The sequence below is a fragment of the Dermacentor variabilis genome, chromosome 9, assembly GCF_050947875.1.
Source record: "Dermacentor variabilis isolate Ectoservices chromosome 9, ASM5094787v1, whole genome shotgun sequence".
Taxonomy (NCBI): domain Eukaryota; kingdom Metazoa; phylum Arthropoda; class Arachnida; order Ixodida; family Ixodidae; genus Dermacentor; species Dermacentor variabilis.
This window is the reverse complement of record NC_134576.1, coordinates 63,838,234-63,855,923: the sequence shown is the minus strand read 5'-3', so window position 1 is coordinate 63,855,923 and position 17,690 is coordinate 63,838,234. Positions and strand designations below refer to the sequence as shown.

Sequence of the window (17,690 nt, the reverse complement as noted above, 5' to 3'; positions counted from 1 at the left end):
ACGGATCAAGCGGAGCAGTCAAGATGCAATACCTCACTGTGAAGCTCCGACTACGAGGACTAAATCTGGGCTGTCCAGAGAGCCCACAATGCTGCGGCCATGCTCGACCTGCTCGGCCCAACGTGAGAGTGGCCCGTTGCGCGATAAACGCGTATCTTAGGACTCACAATAAAGTTTTTCCATCCATCCATGGGATCTAGTGGCTGGGAAACGTATCACAGACAATATGATCGCAGTTTGGCAACGTACTAAGCGTTGGTGCCAAAAAATCATGTTTTCTGGGAACGTATGAACTGGTAAAAAATAAGCATAACTCTATTAGCTCATTTTTGCTGTTCTAGCTTGCCACGTTGGCGCCGGGAAAATGCATATGATGGGAAAGTATGAATGGGGTCCCACTGCACCCTAAATAGCAGTCAAAGCGCAGCTCTAAATTTCAGTACGCAACTGTGCAGTTCTGCCTAGTGTATACATACTTGGGCCATGGTCAAATGAAAAAAAGTCTAAAAGACGCTGATGAAGCACATTTCAAGCTGCTCACATGCATGAAATTGCCCTGCACTTGTGACGAGGCACGTGCTGCATTGATATCAGTGGTAATGTGAAGTCAAAGAAATTGAAAGTTCAAGCTTTTTTCTTGCAATCTGTCATAATATATTGGCAAGATTACATATTTTTAACTGTGTACTATTAGTTATAATTGAAGAAGAAAGCATTTGTTTATGAGAAAAAAATGATGCAACCAAAAGTGAAAGTTCTGGCTTTTGATGTGCAGGGTCCATCAGTGTGTGCAGAGGTTGTGCAAAACTGCTACTCATAACCACATGGCAAAAAAAATAAATGTGGTCATAACTGATACTCTGGGCTTCAATACTTCGAATTTTCAAGATGAGCAGATGGATATTTCATAATTCAGGAACACATTCTCCTTCTTGTAGGATCTCAAACATGCACATGGTGGGGAAAAACAATGTAACCGCCCCACCACAGTGCTGGAACAGGCAACAACGCAACTTTTCCTCCCCGAGCGTCTCCCTGTTAGGCAATATAGACAATTTGCTTGTATTTCTGCAGCACGCCGCGTTCACGTAGTGACAACTGACAATGTACGATCAATGTACAAAAGCTTTGCATGTGCAAGAGATGTCGAAATCACTAAGACATTTGACGTCTTCTGGATGACTGCCATGTATTAGTGGAACATTTTATAGATGTGCACTAGACGTTAAATGTTCATGACTTTCTTTCATGTAATTGTGAGAGTGCCTAATGCAACCAGATGAATATGGCGTTAGGCTGCTCATAGTGGGTATTCTTCTTATAGTGTCAATGTTCGTAACTCCTGGGACTTACATTATAATAAAAAAAAAAGCCTATGCTTATTAGCAAATTCAGTGCTGACATGATGAAGAGCATGGAGGCTTCGAGGCATTATTGAGAGAAGTTGCACTGTGGTGCTGCATGCACAAGAGCAGCTCATGCAAGTGATTCCAAGCTGTAACCCTGCTTGCCTTTTCCTCTAGGAACACGGCAACACTCCTGGTGATGCCTCTACGCCACCGAGCAAGCCAAAACCATCGTCAGCTGCGGTCAGTGCATCACACTCATTTCGAACCCTCAAGTATGCGAACTGTGCTCACCAGGTGACGTCTACACCTCGTCAGCGGGATCCCGAAAGGGCATCATCTCTTAGCGGTGACAGCACAATTTCGCCATGCAGTCAGGATACGCCGAAAAGCACGAGGCTCTTTGATAAAGCAACACCTGAGGAGAGGCAAACAGGCAAAATGGATGCTAGTGATCTGTATCGCAACAGGACCACCGTGAGTCTCTCAGGGGATGCCACAAGTCCCGTGCCATCTCGTCGGGTGAGGTTTGACTTGAAAGACTGCTCACTTGATGAGAGCCATCGATGGCGATCAGAGGACTGCAGCTTTGCCGACATCAGGTCCGACTCAGACGATGTTGAAACCCTCAGTATCACAAAGGACCGCTTAGCCAGCCGTCACCACGTCGTCAACTACAACTTTCGCCCATTTGTGGGCGAAGGTGCTCAGGGACACCCGTTCAGAAGGCACTGCTCCTGTCTGGTGCTCTTCGAGTGCCTGCCGGACCTCGGCTTTGACTCGCTGCTTCTGTCGATGGACAGCAAAGTATCGGCAAAGAAAGCATTGCTGAATGTAATGTCGACGCCGAACGTGAGACTCCAGCATTTGAACGAAGAAAGCTGCAGCGATTCGGCAGCGTCTTGGTCAATGCACAACTTTCTTGCAGCGGATCAGAGTGTCGTGGGCTTCTCGGAGAGTGCAGCCAGTGGGTCGACCGAGCTTCTCGTATGAATTGCTCACTTTCAATCGAAAGCTCCAGCCGCTGTGTTGTACGTGGTCGCTACTTGGCACTGAAGTTCCTCTAAGCGAAACCATCAGCTACATTTGCACAGTTTTTACTCGTGACAAAAGTGTGTTAAGTGACCAACTCTCAAGTGCTAGAGGCTCTTCTTCACAAGTTAGAAGTACGCCTCGCAAGCTTGACAGACGTCTCCGTATTTCGCAACTGGTTCTTCCAACAAAATCGAGAATGCATTTGCGCTAGCGTTCACTCGCTTAGCACTCGTGTACATAGACACATGTGATTTGTGTCAGCTCTAAATAATGGTGACAGATTTCAAACATTACTTCTTACACCACGCTTTTGCCTGTACTAACTCGTAACTGCAGCTATGGCTGTCAGAATTTTAATTCTAACCTGCACGTACGAACCGAGCAAGCAGCCGCAAGAAGTGGTGCTAAGATTGTCCATAGAGTACTCCTGTCGCTGTGTTTCATAGAGATTCGCTTTCAATTTTCTCCTTTTCAGAGCGTACAGAGTGTTAGCAGTGCAGTCGAATTTGAGCCGATGAAAAGGGAGAAAAATATTACAGAAAGATGGGGAAAGCGAAGGATCCCAGCAGAATCTCGGACCTATACGTTTGAATTGAGAATTGTGAGGACCCTTTGAGTGTACAGTAACCAGAGCTAGCAACACACACTTGTCTTTGATGCATCATCGGCAGTGCAGCTGTCACCATCATGCTGTGTTTCATCATGGTGATTACTGATTACTAATAACAGTGATGGCAGTTATAGGTACTTTACTGGTCACATTCACATCATCACTGAGTTGTAACTCTGGCAATGTCATTGCCTAGTTCGCTTCATTTAATCTTCATAAAGGGGATATACCAAGGCATGTTAGGTTATGCTGGATGGTCAAATTACTATTCTGGAATATCAGCTGTGTCAGTCTTACTGTGAGCAAAGCCTTGGTATGCAAGAAAAGACAGAAATGTAATAATGGATTTGTTTGTTTGTGATTTGTTGGCTCCAGTCAAGCCACTTTCTCTAGCAGCTTTTATCCACAGCCTTCACCATCAGACAGAAAAATGAAGCGTTATTATAATTATATTACTATCAAGGTGTTGAACTGAACCCGAACTGGTATTCTTAGAACCTGAACTGAGCTGAACCAAAACCAAACCTGAAGCAAAAAAAAAGAAAGAATAGCAGTTGCCGGTTTGGCACAGGACCTGCTTGGAACTAGTTAATGATTGACAGATAAACAAGTATTATGTTGCTTTCGGAAGGAATCAGTCGTTCAACTTGGCTTTGAGAACTTATTCTAAACCAAAACGACCAAGACATCAAAGCGCATACTTTGAGATTCATGACGTCGTAGTAATGTGCCGGCACCCTGGTTAGGGTACAAAATTCAGAAAAAAGCTTTGCCCTTCTTTTACTAGTACATCAATAAGTTACTGCTTACCGCCAAATAAATGTGAATCAAGGCTTAAGAAAGACACTTCGTTATACTTAACCAACTTAATGTTGCTCTCTAGTGTTTCTTCTTGGTATCCCTTTTCTTTACGTAAACAATCTAACTACAGAGCAATGCTGTGCCCAGTCTGCGCATCATTTCGCATGTTGGCTTGAAATCATTAGATCATACTTGATCTATCGTGCACACTTTGTATATATTAAAAGGCAACTAACCACTCGCTGTTTTGAAAGCTGCCTGCAAGCTACAACACAATACAAGCCTCTTCCATTTCTTTGCAAGCTGTACTTCACGATCAGGATACCAGTCCTGAAGCTGTAGACAAAGCCAAGGCACACATTTGTGTAAAAGACATGAACACCAACCACATGAAATAATAGAAGTTTAAAAGAATAAAAGTGGTGTGAGAGAAGATTGTAAACAAGGCTCCCATATCAGAACCAAAATGTCTCTCGTTCTTTTAAATTTAAAGTATTTTATGTGGTCGGTGTCCATGTTTTAGCACAACTGTGCCATGATCATCCACGACCAGTTCTCACGAAACTCTAGATTTCGTAGAAAATCCCGGGGTATGAGCTCATTATCTAAAGGACCTTAGGCCAACTGCCATTTACAACCTCTTTGACAATTCCAATAATGTTCAGTTTCCCCTTGCTGGGATTACTATTGCCAAATGCAACTTCTCATGATCGTGCAGCACTATTCATTAGGGGTGTGTGAGTATTCGAAACTATCGAATAATGAACCACATACTGTCCTGTTCGGTTTTGTCTTCGAATCATAGTCACTATTCATAAATGCAAATATTTTTTTTAATATTTCAAAACATCAACTGCACCCAAATAAACATATACTAATTGGAGCAAAAGTATGGTAAATTTTCACTCCCTCGAGCATAGCATAGACATGAAACATGAGAACTTGCATAGAGGAGCAAGTCATGTCACTTTCGTAGCATTACTTTACAGGCTGCACAGTCTCTACAGAGCCCTGTGCATGCGAAGAAACTACTTGCTTGCTCCTGATGCTCCATTTGTGCTTTTAATAAACAGTGCTTTCATAACATACTTTGTAATGACAGAAACTTTCTAATTTTACAAATACTGGGATGTGAGCATCGTTTTATATTGATTGTGATAACGGCTGTTCATATTCGAAAACAATTGAAACAGTATTCGATATTCGATTTGCTTATGGCACTATGCGAATCAGACTCAATTTGGTCTCACAGATCACTATTCACACACCCCTGCTATGGCAGAAAATGGAAGCTTGAAGAAAGGGGAACTGAAACTTACTTCCTCGACTTGCCCTGCTCTCCAGTGCACACAACTTTATGCAAAGCTCCTGCAATTTTCGTGCAAATTTCCCCCATCTCATGCAACAACACAATGACAACGACAACATCACCACCCATCGCAGACCGAACATGGACCCTATCAAATGGGCACGCGGGGCACGCCACAAGGCGCGGTGATGTCCCCACTGCTCTTCAATTTAGCTATGCTACACCTTCCGGCACAGTTGAATGATATTGAAGGCATACGACATGCGCTGTATGCTGATGATATCACGATCTGGGCCACCGAAGGCAACTTAGGGCACATGGAGGAGAGCCTGCAAGCAGCAGCACGGTAGTGGATCGCTACGCGGAGCACTGCGGCCTCCAATGTGCACCACCAAAATCAGAATTTGTTCACCTTAGGGCTTCCCCTAAGGATAACACAAACATCCACTTATCCCTCGGCAGTGGCCCCATCCACGAGTCTAAGGAGATTAGAATTCTGGGACTCTTCGTACACCATCAGCGAAAGGTCGACACAACACTTGAAAAGCTCTGGAAGATTGGAGACCAGGTGGGTCGAATGGTCCGCCGGGTCTCCAATAAGAGAGGAGGGTTACGAAGCAAGGACACGGTGCGGCTCGCTCACGCTTTCGTAACTAGCCTCATCCTGTATTCAGTACCCTACCTCCACTTGCGGAAGCGCGATGAAGACAGGGTAGAGGTTATCCTCCACAAAATGATGAAAAGGGCTCTTGATCTCCCGGTATCCACTTCCAACGGACGACTTCTCAATCTTGGAATGGTCAACACCTTCCAGGAGCTCAAAGAAGCTCATCTAACAAATCAATACACAAGGTTAGCCCAAACACGATCGGGCCGACTACTTCTGGCTCGACTACACATCCAACACGACTTTCACATACAAGAAAGAGTCAGAGTGCCAGAACTATGGAGACGCGTCATCCGAGTTCGACCTCTTCCAACCAAGATGGATAGAGAAGACCATATTGGACGCCGCCAAGCTAGGGCGGAAGCTTTGGAGCGTTACTATGGCAACAAACATGGAGTTTACTATGTAGATGTCACTGGGCCAAGCCACGGGGGATGGTATACAGCAGCAGTCATACATCAGAGAACACAGGTGGATGGGCTCACTTTTCGTACACCAGGTACAACAGAAGCAGAAGAGGTAGCCATCGCCCTAGCTGCCTCGGACTCTAATTCTAAATATATCATTACGGATTCGCGTGGCACGTGCCGTAATTACGAGGCTGGTTGGGTCACCCTATTGGCCGAGCGAATACTGAGAAACTGCAGCAAGGATGTCGATCCAACCCCCCGCTGTATAGTTTGGACTCCTGGCCATCAGGGCCTTCAAGGGAATGAAGCTGCTGATGCGGCAGCCCGAGCACTCACTTACCGGGCGGTCCCCTTTGGCCCCTGAGATCCTGGAACAAGAAGGCGGAATTCTCTTAACTTTCAAAGACATTTCTACCTATTATAAGGATAGCCATAGCCGGTACCCAGCCCCAGCTAAAGGACTGGGGAAAGCGAACGAACGCATTCTACTTCGCTTGTACACCAACACATTGCTGTGCCTGACAGTAATGAAACATTTTGATCCTGCGATCACTGGCAGGTGCCAACACTGTGGCGAGGTGGCTGACACTTATAACATGGTGTGGGCCTGCAAGAAAAATTCGGCTCTCACCCCCCACCCCAACCCTACCCGAGAGGACTGGGAGGCTGCCCTGCTTGGTTGCTCAGACCTTCAGGCCCAAAAGGCCTTGATCAAGAGGGCCAGGCTGGCGGCTTCGACCAATGGGGTCCCGGACTAGGGACTCCACTTAGTATGTAGGGCTCCTGCGCAAGTCCACACCTCTCTTCCTTAACAAATGCTTTCCACCACCACCACCCATCGCAGCATAACTGAGCGAACAGACAGACGTCCATCCTAAATAATTTACTGCAATACCTTTTCTATAAACCCGTTTTGTTTTCATTTCTCGGGAGACTTGCATGACGCGGCGTCACCACACAAAGTGATTGCATAACATCAAGGTCATTTAGCAGTCATTTCACCTCACTCAGTCATCTACTATTTTGCTACTTGCTGCATGGCCAATGTACAAAGATAACATTTGTTGCCTTTATAATAAATGCTACTTTCGACTGAAGGCAGTTTAGGCAGAGAGAGAATAACACATGTATTCAAATGTTCACTCAAAGCTAATTTGGGAAAGTGGGTAAAAGGAAGGGAGATTGTGCTAAGTATGGCTCACCATGGAAGACACGTGCTAAGCTATACTGAAAGGTACTACATGTCTCTATCATAAGCCCATGGCCAGACCCAGTGCTCGAATGGCGTCACTGCATTCATTAGGCTGGTAGTTGTCCTAGAAAGTCTTCAGTCTTTTGCATTCCCACATTATGTGATGCACATTTGTGGTCGCTTCCCTTGAATATGCATAGCATATCCCTTGTGGAGGTGATTGCGTGCACACAGGGTCATTGCATTGGCATGAACACCTTTATTATGCAATGATGTCTGTCATGTCATGTTCTGCTTTGGACTTGGTCACGGAGCAAGAAACATTTAGGAGTGGAAAATCCGCTGTTTGCGGCGACCAGAAAAAGTCACAAGCCCGTGGAGCCGCTATCGTGCTGGCGGCCTGGAAAGAAATTATCGTCGTTGAGAGTGCGTCGGAGCCGCCTGCCCGGGCGCTGCGTTTTTTTTTTTCGCTGCGGCTTCTCCGATGCGCCACATGGCGCCGCCACTGTATACGGCCCCGTCGGCACATACAATGATTGTGACCTTATCTGGTCGCCCGCGCTCGCTCGCGCTGACGGGAGTTCCCCTCCTAAATGTCTTACTCCGTGGACTTGGTTAAAGCAAGTTGTGCCTCTCAAGTTAGCCTTCTGGGAAGAGGGTTGGAGGAGCTGGGTGCTTGGAAATGTCAACACCCACCACAAATAATGGTAAGAGTGCACTCAGTATTAAACTTCATTTGGTCATTGACTTGGCCACACAATTCTTCCCAACCCACGCCCCCACCCAGTGCAATGCATAAAAATGAGAAATATGCTGTTAGAGTAACTGCTTCACATGTGGTGCTCAGTTGAATACATGACTCGCAGAAGGGATTATTTTAGGCTATTACGCATGTGTGGCGCAGATCTTAACTAGCAGAGCAAGGAGTCTTGTTATCATTGCCTTGTTGCCCTTGTGTACAAAGGTAGATACGTGAAACACGAATGGAACAATACCAAATAAAAGAGCAAAATCAAGATTTTGAGGTAGGAGACTTAGCGTGCTTGACTAGAAGTTAGACATTCGTCATACCCTTCTTCATGGTGAAAACTGAACTATGGTCACAGAAACTTCAGTAAATTTCTTGCATTTCTTTACATTTATGTATAAACTGTCCTGTTCTTGTTTCATTCGTCCATAGTAGCGCACTTCTTACACAACTATTTATAATATATATGCTGTGTTAATCTCGGCTGCTGGTTGTCCGGCTGTTTTACCAATGTGTTATAGCAAGCACCTGTAAATAGCTGTATATATTCATAGATTAGACATGCTTCAGCAGTGCATTTAACAGCAGGCTTTAAGCTTTCCTATGCGCAATTCATATTGTCTTGCCTGCATTGACAACTGCCCTCTTGTTGTTTCATTGTACAAACTACAGTACTGCTGTTCTATATATTTTTTGTGGTATGTATATTGTATGACAATAAACATCCTATTATTCATAGATCCTGAAGACAAGCATCACTTCTTTTGTTTACAAAGCACAGCAACATTGTGAACTCTCACATGATTAGCTTCTAGGGAATCGCAAAGAAGTTTTGTGTGTGGTGTTCAAGCTTGAGGGGGGGGGGGGGGGGGTTACCAACAGACTAGAATATTTACAGAAATTTCACTCATGATTGGTCTTATTTTGCAGTTACAGGACCCATCATCTGAATAGTTCCCAAACCTGAAATTTCAAACTGTACGCATGAGAGCTGCACAATAGCAAGATTTGGCAACAAGCATTCAGAATGCAGTATAACCACATGCAGACATCGCAAATCGCTCAATTATGCAGCAACGGTTGTGAAAGGGGACTTTTCATAAGGACAACTGCATTTCTTGACAGTGTTTATATGCTCATCATTAGAAAAGAACAAGTGGGTGTGTAAAGCAGGGCGATGAAAGTCAAAATATTAGGGATGCAGGGGCAGTAGCGATAACAAGGGGAGAGGTTGGGCTGCAGGTTTTTCCAAAATCTAGAAGCGGCAAAAACTAAACAATCATGTAAGCAGGCATCAATCCATTAGGCTTAGTTTTCATAGAAAACAGTGATAAAAGGCAGACGTTTGATGGTTGAAAATAAATAAAAAAATATATATTTTTGAAGGTTTAGTAGAAACAGCGTTATCACAAGTTATTCAATTAAGATTAAAAAATGCATGGAGGAAAATAAAAGCAATGGCTATAAATTGGGTTGTCGAAACGAACCTGAACCAATATTCTTAAAATGTGCCTGAACTGAAAAAAATAATTACCAGTTCAGCATGAACTAGTTCAGCATATAAGGGAGCAAATGAGTGCTCAATGCATCAGTGATCCTTCCAAATTTCACTTTTCAGTACGTGCACCTCACAAAATTTTTACCACTCGTATATACCATTATGTGCCAGAATAGGTATAAATATGTGCTGGTAACAATGCAGCCACTTAGGCAGAGACACTTGCAATTCTGAACTTAGCCATGCCAGTTGTGTTGGGCAGCCAAAACATTGTTTTAAGGGCCGGTTCAGCGCATGTGTCGCTCCCCATGCCAATATACCCATTACGTCAGCGCACCAGGTCCAACCACCTCACTGGAAACCACTGGTTCGACTCCTACATCACTCCCCTTGCTCATGCATATTCTCAGGCCAATTTACGCGATGAATAAGCGGATATACACGAATTGGCTATTGTAGAAAAAAGGTAAGCCTGTTGCAATGTCAGCGCGCCAGTTCCAACCATGTCTCTAAACACTGGTCCGGCGAATACATCACTCCGCATAATAATAAATGTCCTCATGCAAATTTACATGATGAATAAATGGATATGCATGAACTGGCTATTGCGGCAAAAACGTAAGCCTACAGACCGTTGCAATGTCGGCACGGCAGTTCCAACCAAGTCTGTAAAAAGCGATGGTTCGGCGCACACATCACTCTTCATGATAATGCATGTTCTCACACCAATTTACGTGATGAATAAGTGCACAAATTCGTTATCGCGAAAAAAGTTAAATGTATAGCCCATTGCAATGTCGGCACGCCAGTTCCAACCACGTCTCTAAGACACGCTGGTTAGGCACACACATCGCTCTCCATGCCAATAATGCACGTTCTCACACCAATTTACGAGATGAATAAATGCGCAAATTCGTTATCATGCAAGAAAAGGTAAGCATTAGCCTGTTACAATGTCAGCGCGCCAATTCCAACCACGACTCTAACACATGCTGGTTCGGTGCACACATCACTCACCATGCTAATGCACATTCTCACATCAATTTGCGAGAGGACTAAATGGGCAAATTCGTTATCGCGCAAGAAAAGGTAAGCGTTAGCCTGTTACAATGTCGGCGTGCCACTTTGAACCACGTCTCTAAAAAGCGCTGGTTCGGCGCACACATCACTCCCCATGCTAATAATGCATGTTCTCATGCCAATTTACGAAATGAATAAATCCGCAAATTCGTTATCGCACAAGAAAAGGTAAGCATATAGCCAGTTACAATGTCAGCGCACCAGTTCCAACCACGTCTCTATGCTGGTTCGGTGCACACATCACTCCCCATGCTAATGCACATTCTCACATCAATTTACGAGAGGACTAAATGGGCAAATTCGTTATCGCGCAAGAAAAGGTAAGCGTTAGCCTGTTACAATGTCGGCGTGCCAGTTTGAACCACGTCTCTAAAAAGCGCTGGTTCGGCGCACACATCACTCCCCATGCTAATAATGCATGTTCTCATGCCAATTTACGAAATGAATAAATCCGCAAATTCGTTATCGCACAAAAAAAGGTAAGCATATAGCCAGTTACAATGTCAGCGCACCAGTTCCAACCACGTCTCTATGCTGGTTCGGTGCACACATCACTCCCCATGCTAATGCACATTCTCACATCAATTTACGAGAGGACTAAATGGGCAAATTCGTTATCGCGCAAGAAAAGGTAAGCGTTAGCCTGTTACAATGTCGGCGTGCCACTTTGAACCACGTCTCTAAAAAGCGCTGGTTCGGCGCACACATCACTCCCCATGCTAATAATGCATGTTCTCATGTCAATTTACGAAATGAATAAATCCGCAAATTCGTTATTGCACATAAAAAGGTAAGCATATAGCCAGTTACAATGTCAGCGCGCCAGTTCCAACCACGTCTCTAACACGTGCTGTTTCGGCGCACACATCACTCCCTATGCCAATAATGCACGTTCTCACACCAATTTCCGAGATGAATAAATGCGCAAATTCGTTATCATGCACGAAAAGGTAAGCATTAGCCTGTTACAATGTCAGCGGCGCCAGTTCCAACCATGACTCTAACACATGCTGGTTCGGTGCACACATCACTCCCCATGCTAACGCACATGCTCATGCTAATTTACGTGACGAATAATCAGTATGCGTAAATTGGCTATCGCTGGGAAAAAAGTAAGCCTATAGCCCATTACAATTTCGGCGCGCCAGTTCGAACCACACCTTTAGGAGTGCAGGTTCAGCGTACGCATCACTCCTCATGATAATTTGCGTGAGAAATAAATGGTATGTGCAAATTGGCTATCGCATAAAAAGGTAAGCGTATATCCTGTTAAAATGTAGGCGCTCCAGTTCCAACCGCATCTCTAAAAAGTGCTGGTTCAGTGCGCACATCACTCCCCATGATAATGCACATTCTCACACCAATTTATGAGATTAATAAATGCGCAAATTCGTTATCACACAAAAAAAGGTTAGCGTTAGCCCGTTACAATGTCGGTGCAGCAGTTCCAACCATGTCTGTAAAAAACGCTGGTTTGGCACACACATCGCTCCCTATGCAGATGCATGTGGTCACGCTAATTTATGTGACGAATAAACGGATATGTGAAAATTTTCTATCGCGCAAGAAAAGGTAAGCCTATAACCCATTACAATATCGGCGTGCCAGGTCCAACCACTTCTCTGGAAGGCGCTGGTTCGTCGCACTCATCACTCCCGATGCTAATGGATGTACTTCCGCTAATTTACGTGGCAAATAAACGCTATGCGTAAATTGGCTATCGCAAAGTAAAGCTATCTTTCACAGAGTAGCCTAAGTGTGGTGCAATATGTTTCATTAGAAGCTGCAAAAAATTTGAGTGTGAAGCCTGCCCACTTATCTGGCAAGCACATGTAGTGTTCAGTGCTACCAAGTGACGAGTGAGTGCATACATGTGTCAGAGATGGTATGTGGGCAAGTCATCCTGGTGAAGCCACTGCATCTGCAGTCAAAACATTTCAACTACCAGCGTAGTGTATAATTTCGTGTCCAGCATACCTGTCCAGGGCAGCAAGTGTGTCTACATGAAAATATTTCAAGTGCCAGCATATACAGTAGTGCCATTGCCAGCGGAACTGCAGAGTACAAAGTGGTGTGCTCCCAAGCTGATCATCAATGGAACGCTGCCTGGACTGTGTGCCAAATATCTTTGGATGTGAAAGTGGGTGTGAACTGGTAAAGCATCTGCTCGGGGCTACATGTGTGAAAGGTTTTTGTCAGAGTGCTTTTTATTGCGGAGCTGTTGGCCCCTAGTTGGTCGGCATTTTCTGTGTCCATGTCTCTTACCAAAAATGTGGGCCAATCGCGGCAGCAGTGCAGCGCCAGAAGTGATGGCTCGTACCCCCTTATGGCACAGGCTTCAACAAAGTGAAGTGCACAGTGCATACATTATTTGGAATCACGGATACAGTATACAGAACAGCATACCTTTCAATAAAGAAAAAGTGCAAAACAAGCATCCAAGCCACATAATTGATGATAAGGTGCGCCTGGTAACAATGCGAAGCATGTAGCACTCCCCACATACGTTTCCCAGTAGCGAGTGACGACCTTAGCCTTGCGTATATATGGAATAACCAGCCTAGCATCCGATTTCAGTGTTGTTGCAGTACCGCTACGGGCAACAGCACGTCAAAATTACCATCACTCTAAAACAGTAAAGCACTGCATATCCCCCCAGCAGTTGTAGTGGTGGCATTAAACAGCTTCGCCGGACATCCACTTTCGCAGGGCCACGATGGCGAGCCAACTTCTTTTATTTACTTTAGGAGAGGAAATGTGTGCAAGGTGTACTAATGTATTCATGGGTTCGCAAATGATTCATTGCGACTTTATGCCTGTTCTTGCAAGAGTGGTACATGTGCCTTTTGTACAATGCTAATTATATAAACGGATTCATATTTATTCTGACCACTACTCCCTTGGTTACTGAAGCGCAGCTTCCTGTGCATTCCAGTTAATTTCCAGGTTTAAAAAATTAAATTACCGGGTTTTACGTGCCAAAACCACTGTCTGATTACGAGGCACGCCGTAGTGGGGCACTCTGGAAATTTGGACCACCTGGGGTTCTTTAACGTGCACCTAAATCTAAGTACATGGGTGGTTTTCGCATTTCGCCCCCATCGAAATTCGGTCACCACGGCCAGGAAATTTCCAGGTATATAAAAGTTTCTAATAATGACGCATGCACATTCAATCCTCATGTACTATACTACTAAGATTTTTTAGTTGTGTACCGTTACTCAGTCTCATCGTACTCTGCACTACAGTGGTGTTCACTTGTTACACAAATTTCCTTCTTTGAGTATTCTTTAGGATCATTCACTAGATTGTTGTTTGTTTTATGGTTCTTTTAATTCTCTTACCATTACTATATTTGATGCACCGTACAGGGCAATATTTTCAATTTAATATGTTCCCGCTTGATTTTTATCACAGGATTGATTTTTGATAGTATGTGTCGTTATTCCTTTTTGTGTTCTTTTCGAGCTTCTAGATGATTGGTAACACTGCTTGTAGGCAGATACCATGCGATTAAATTTCGCATTGTTATTCTGCTTCTTACAGTTGCTGTAATATCAATTTCTTAAATAACTCTAGTCTGTTCATCTGATAGCATGCGCTCTTTACTGTGCAAAATAAACTTTAGCACACATCACGGTCTTGCTGTTCGTCATTGTATGCGTACTTACGAATTTCGTTTATGCATGTTCTAGTCACTGTTGATCAATTTCTAGTTCATTAAGAATTGTTTCTGCTAGTTGTCATTCTTGATGTGCTTTTAATTCGATTTACTTTGCATTTCTCATATTTTGCTGAAACCTTGCATATGTATAATTTTTGCAATAAAGTGTTGCTTTGTGATACGTTCATTTCATGAGCTCTTAGCACAAAAGCCATGGCCTAGCCGATCGTCGAAACGTGCCCATTTCTTAGCGGGATGTCATTCTCATTTTGGTTGTAAACCTCACTGCTGCACACAAAGGCAGCATTGTGGATTCATTTTCGTGGACACGTGCCTTCTCGAGTGACTTGGTCGAGGATGCGTTGGCCTCTATAGGTAATAGTGCTTGGCACTGCACCAGGAGCTCAGTAGCACTAGACACCGACGCTTCAACTCATTTGGAAACCGCAAAAATGAGCTTCAGAGTATCGTAAACCTTTCAAGGCTAGTTCTAGACCAGCTTTTTGATAACATCTTAAAAGCGTTTAGAAATCATATATGAAGAGCCCTGGCAAAGGGATTAGTATTTGTCTTTATCCCAATCCTATTTCAAGACCAGCTTTTCTAATATGTTTTGAAGAGCTGTTCTAGATCGTCCGAAAAAATAATTAAGCCGGATATTAGATGACATATACGACGTTTAAACAACGGAGTTGTCTAACTCATGTCTTCTGTAAACCATTTCTTTCGTCTCAGATAAACACTTTAAAAATGTTCTCTTTTGTGCTACCTGGGCATGCTCCAGGAGCCAACGGTCACCTACTGCTCATCAATAAACCCTTTTTTGACGTCAACCGGGGTCACTGCAAGTGTCACATCACCATCACACCTACACGGCGGTATTCACGTAATGCGATTTTTCTTGCTAATGCGGTGGGTTTTTCTACTCTCAAAAGGCGTGTTATTATCAAATATGACCTTCAACATTGCGTTTGTGCTCTTCATGAGCTTTTCATGGGAGGCATTGAGCTAAAATGTTTTCGCTGCTACCGAAGCGGTGCAGGAAGACTGTTCTGATTATCTCGTTCATCGTACAACGACAAAGTATTTGGCAGAAGACTACATAGATGGGTCCCAGAGAGACTGCAATGAACGCCAGTTCCAACCACGTCTCTAAATAACGCTGGTTCGGCACACACATCACTCCCCATGCAAATGCACGTGATCACGCTCATTTACGTCATGAATAAATTCAGATGTGCAAATTGACTATCGCGGGAAAGAAAGGTAGGCGTATAGCCCGTTACAATGTCAGTGTGGCAGTTCCAACCAAATCTGTAAAAAACGCTGGTTCGGCACACACGTCACTCGCCATGCAAATGCACGTGCACACGGTAATTATAAACGGATATGCATAAATTCGCTATCATGGTCACATCATGAAGAATGCACCACACCAATGTAAAACGATGACAAAGGGTGAAAACAAAGCAAGGCATCTAAAGCAAATTTTTTTTTTCTTTCAGTCTGCAAAACAGAAGTAGCCTAGGCTACCATAAGAACTCCATCAGAACATTTTGTTTAATGGTTACAACCAACCTGTCCATAATGTATGCCTTCACGAGTAGTTTCTATCAACAATACAAGTTCTTGAGTAGTTTAACAGATATATACATATATATCCGTTCACTACATGTTGCTGTACCTTTTGCAGTAACCAAACATCATTCAGTTTCCTATGAAAGCACAGAAAACTGTATGCTAGAGTCTAACCCCACAGAGCGAACATGGATATAACAAATTATTCGATATAGCAAATCAGAAACACTTGTTTCTCATTGATACCAGCATGCAACGAATTTAGTTTATAAAATATATTATATATAATGAAGGTATATTCAAGTGGGATGCAACTTCATCATAATGAGTTTGACTCGTTAACCTCCATGGTGAATGCACTTCAACCGCTTAAGCATTTTATTAGTTTGACCAAAAGTGGCCTTATATTGCGTTCCATGTATGGCTTATTTTGAAACTTCACTCCATCGAAAAGTATTCTAAAGCATTTTCAATCAATTTGCTTCATAATTTAAGCGTGAAAACTTCATTTTACCTCATCCAATCACAATACATATGTACTTGTGATTGCCACAAATGTTACAGTTAGAAAGGAGAACAACGCTTTATTGTACCAGTTTCAAAATAAGTTGTTCTGCAAAGTTCTTGACCGAAGAAAATTTTTCGTGCATTCTTGCACTTCTAAGACAGGTCAGAGTTGAGCAACGAGTTTCTTTTGCACGGGCAACTCGTGTGAGCTGTTAGTGGCAGACGCCATCGTTCCATATTCGCCAAGAGGTGCAAAAAGTATGCCATTCCAAAAATGTGGGCTCTGAGTGCTGACAAAGTGCTGCCATCTAGGTAGTAGAAAGTAAAAGCTGCAATAAACGTGCCCGTCCAGCGCTGACGAAATGGCTGCCATCCATGTTGTAGAACACCAAGACTGAATCAATGTGGCTTTCATGGCACTGAAAAAAGCGTTGATGTGTAGTAAAACAAAACAGCAAAATGACCACCATTTTAAATGCTGGCACGGCAGCAGTAGAAGGAAAACAAAGTGAACGGGTTGACTGATTTAAATCTCATTGAAAAAGAGATTATTGCCATTTACGAGCTGAGCTCATCCAAACCAAAATTAACCGCGGTCGCATTGATGAGCTGAGCTTGCCCAAAACACTAAAAGAGTTTTTAAAAGGCTTGTGAACATCAATATGTGCACACAACTGAAGAAATTCAAAACAGAATCATATCTCGAAGTTAAACTTTATTTAAACATTTCCAAAGATTTTTTTTACTCCCTCCCACTCCAGTTACTGGAGGCACAGAGCAATAAAAAAAATACACAAATCACGCCCTATACCCCTCACCCCCTCTTCCTTCCTTTTATACTGATAAAAGAAAACGAGAAGAAAAACGCCATGCCACTAGTAAACAATACTGGCTGGCACACAGGCAATGAAGATATGGTACAATTTTTTTTTCTGCCCTCCCATCCACTCTTGCAACAGCCCGTTCTCCTAGCACTCTTCGTCAGCTTTGCTTTAAATAACCAAGCCCCTCATGTAGACATGTGTATGTGTACATCCCTGGGTATTCGCATCTTGTCTTCCGAGTCTTGGTATGGACACAATGCACTCTCAGTCATTCCCACTTCTCCCAGTCATCATCAGCCTGCAAAAGACAAGAAAGAGACCAGCAGAAACAACCTTTCCTTCACACTGTGCTAGCGACATCACACATTTAATGTCACAATTGGTCCTTTGCACAAAAGAGGTCCCAGGAAGGAGGGCTAAA

General features: G+C 43.6%; 2 protein-coding genes across 4 annotated transcripts in view; one reads left to right on the top strand and one right to left on the bottom strand.

Moving 5' to 3' along the window:
• LOC142592755 (XK-related protein 6-like) overlaps positions 1-8,865 on the top strand; it is a 29,366-nt gene extending 20,501 nt beyond the window's left edge. The window contains exon 7 of the mRNA XM_075704410.1: positions 1,524-8,865. Within this exon, the coding sequence (XP_075560525.1) occupies positions 1,524-2,339 (816 nt within the window). The 3' untranslated portion in view covers positions 2,340-8,865. The remainder of the gene's footprint in view (positions 1-1,523) is intronic.
• Positions 8,866-17,140: 8,275 nt separating this feature from the next.
• LOC142592754 (BSD domain-containing protein 1-like) overlaps positions 17,141-17,690 on the bottom strand; it is a 59,666-nt gene continuing 59,116 nt past the window's right edge. For all 3 annotated transcript variants that reach the window (XM_075704407.1, XM_075704409.1, XM_075704408.1), the window contains one exon: positions 17,141-17,567. In XM_075704407.1, the coding sequence (XP_075560522.1) occupies positions 17,538-17,567 (30 nt within the window). In that variant the 3' untranslated portion in view covers positions 17,141-17,537. The remainder of the gene's footprint in view (positions 17,568-17,690) is intronic.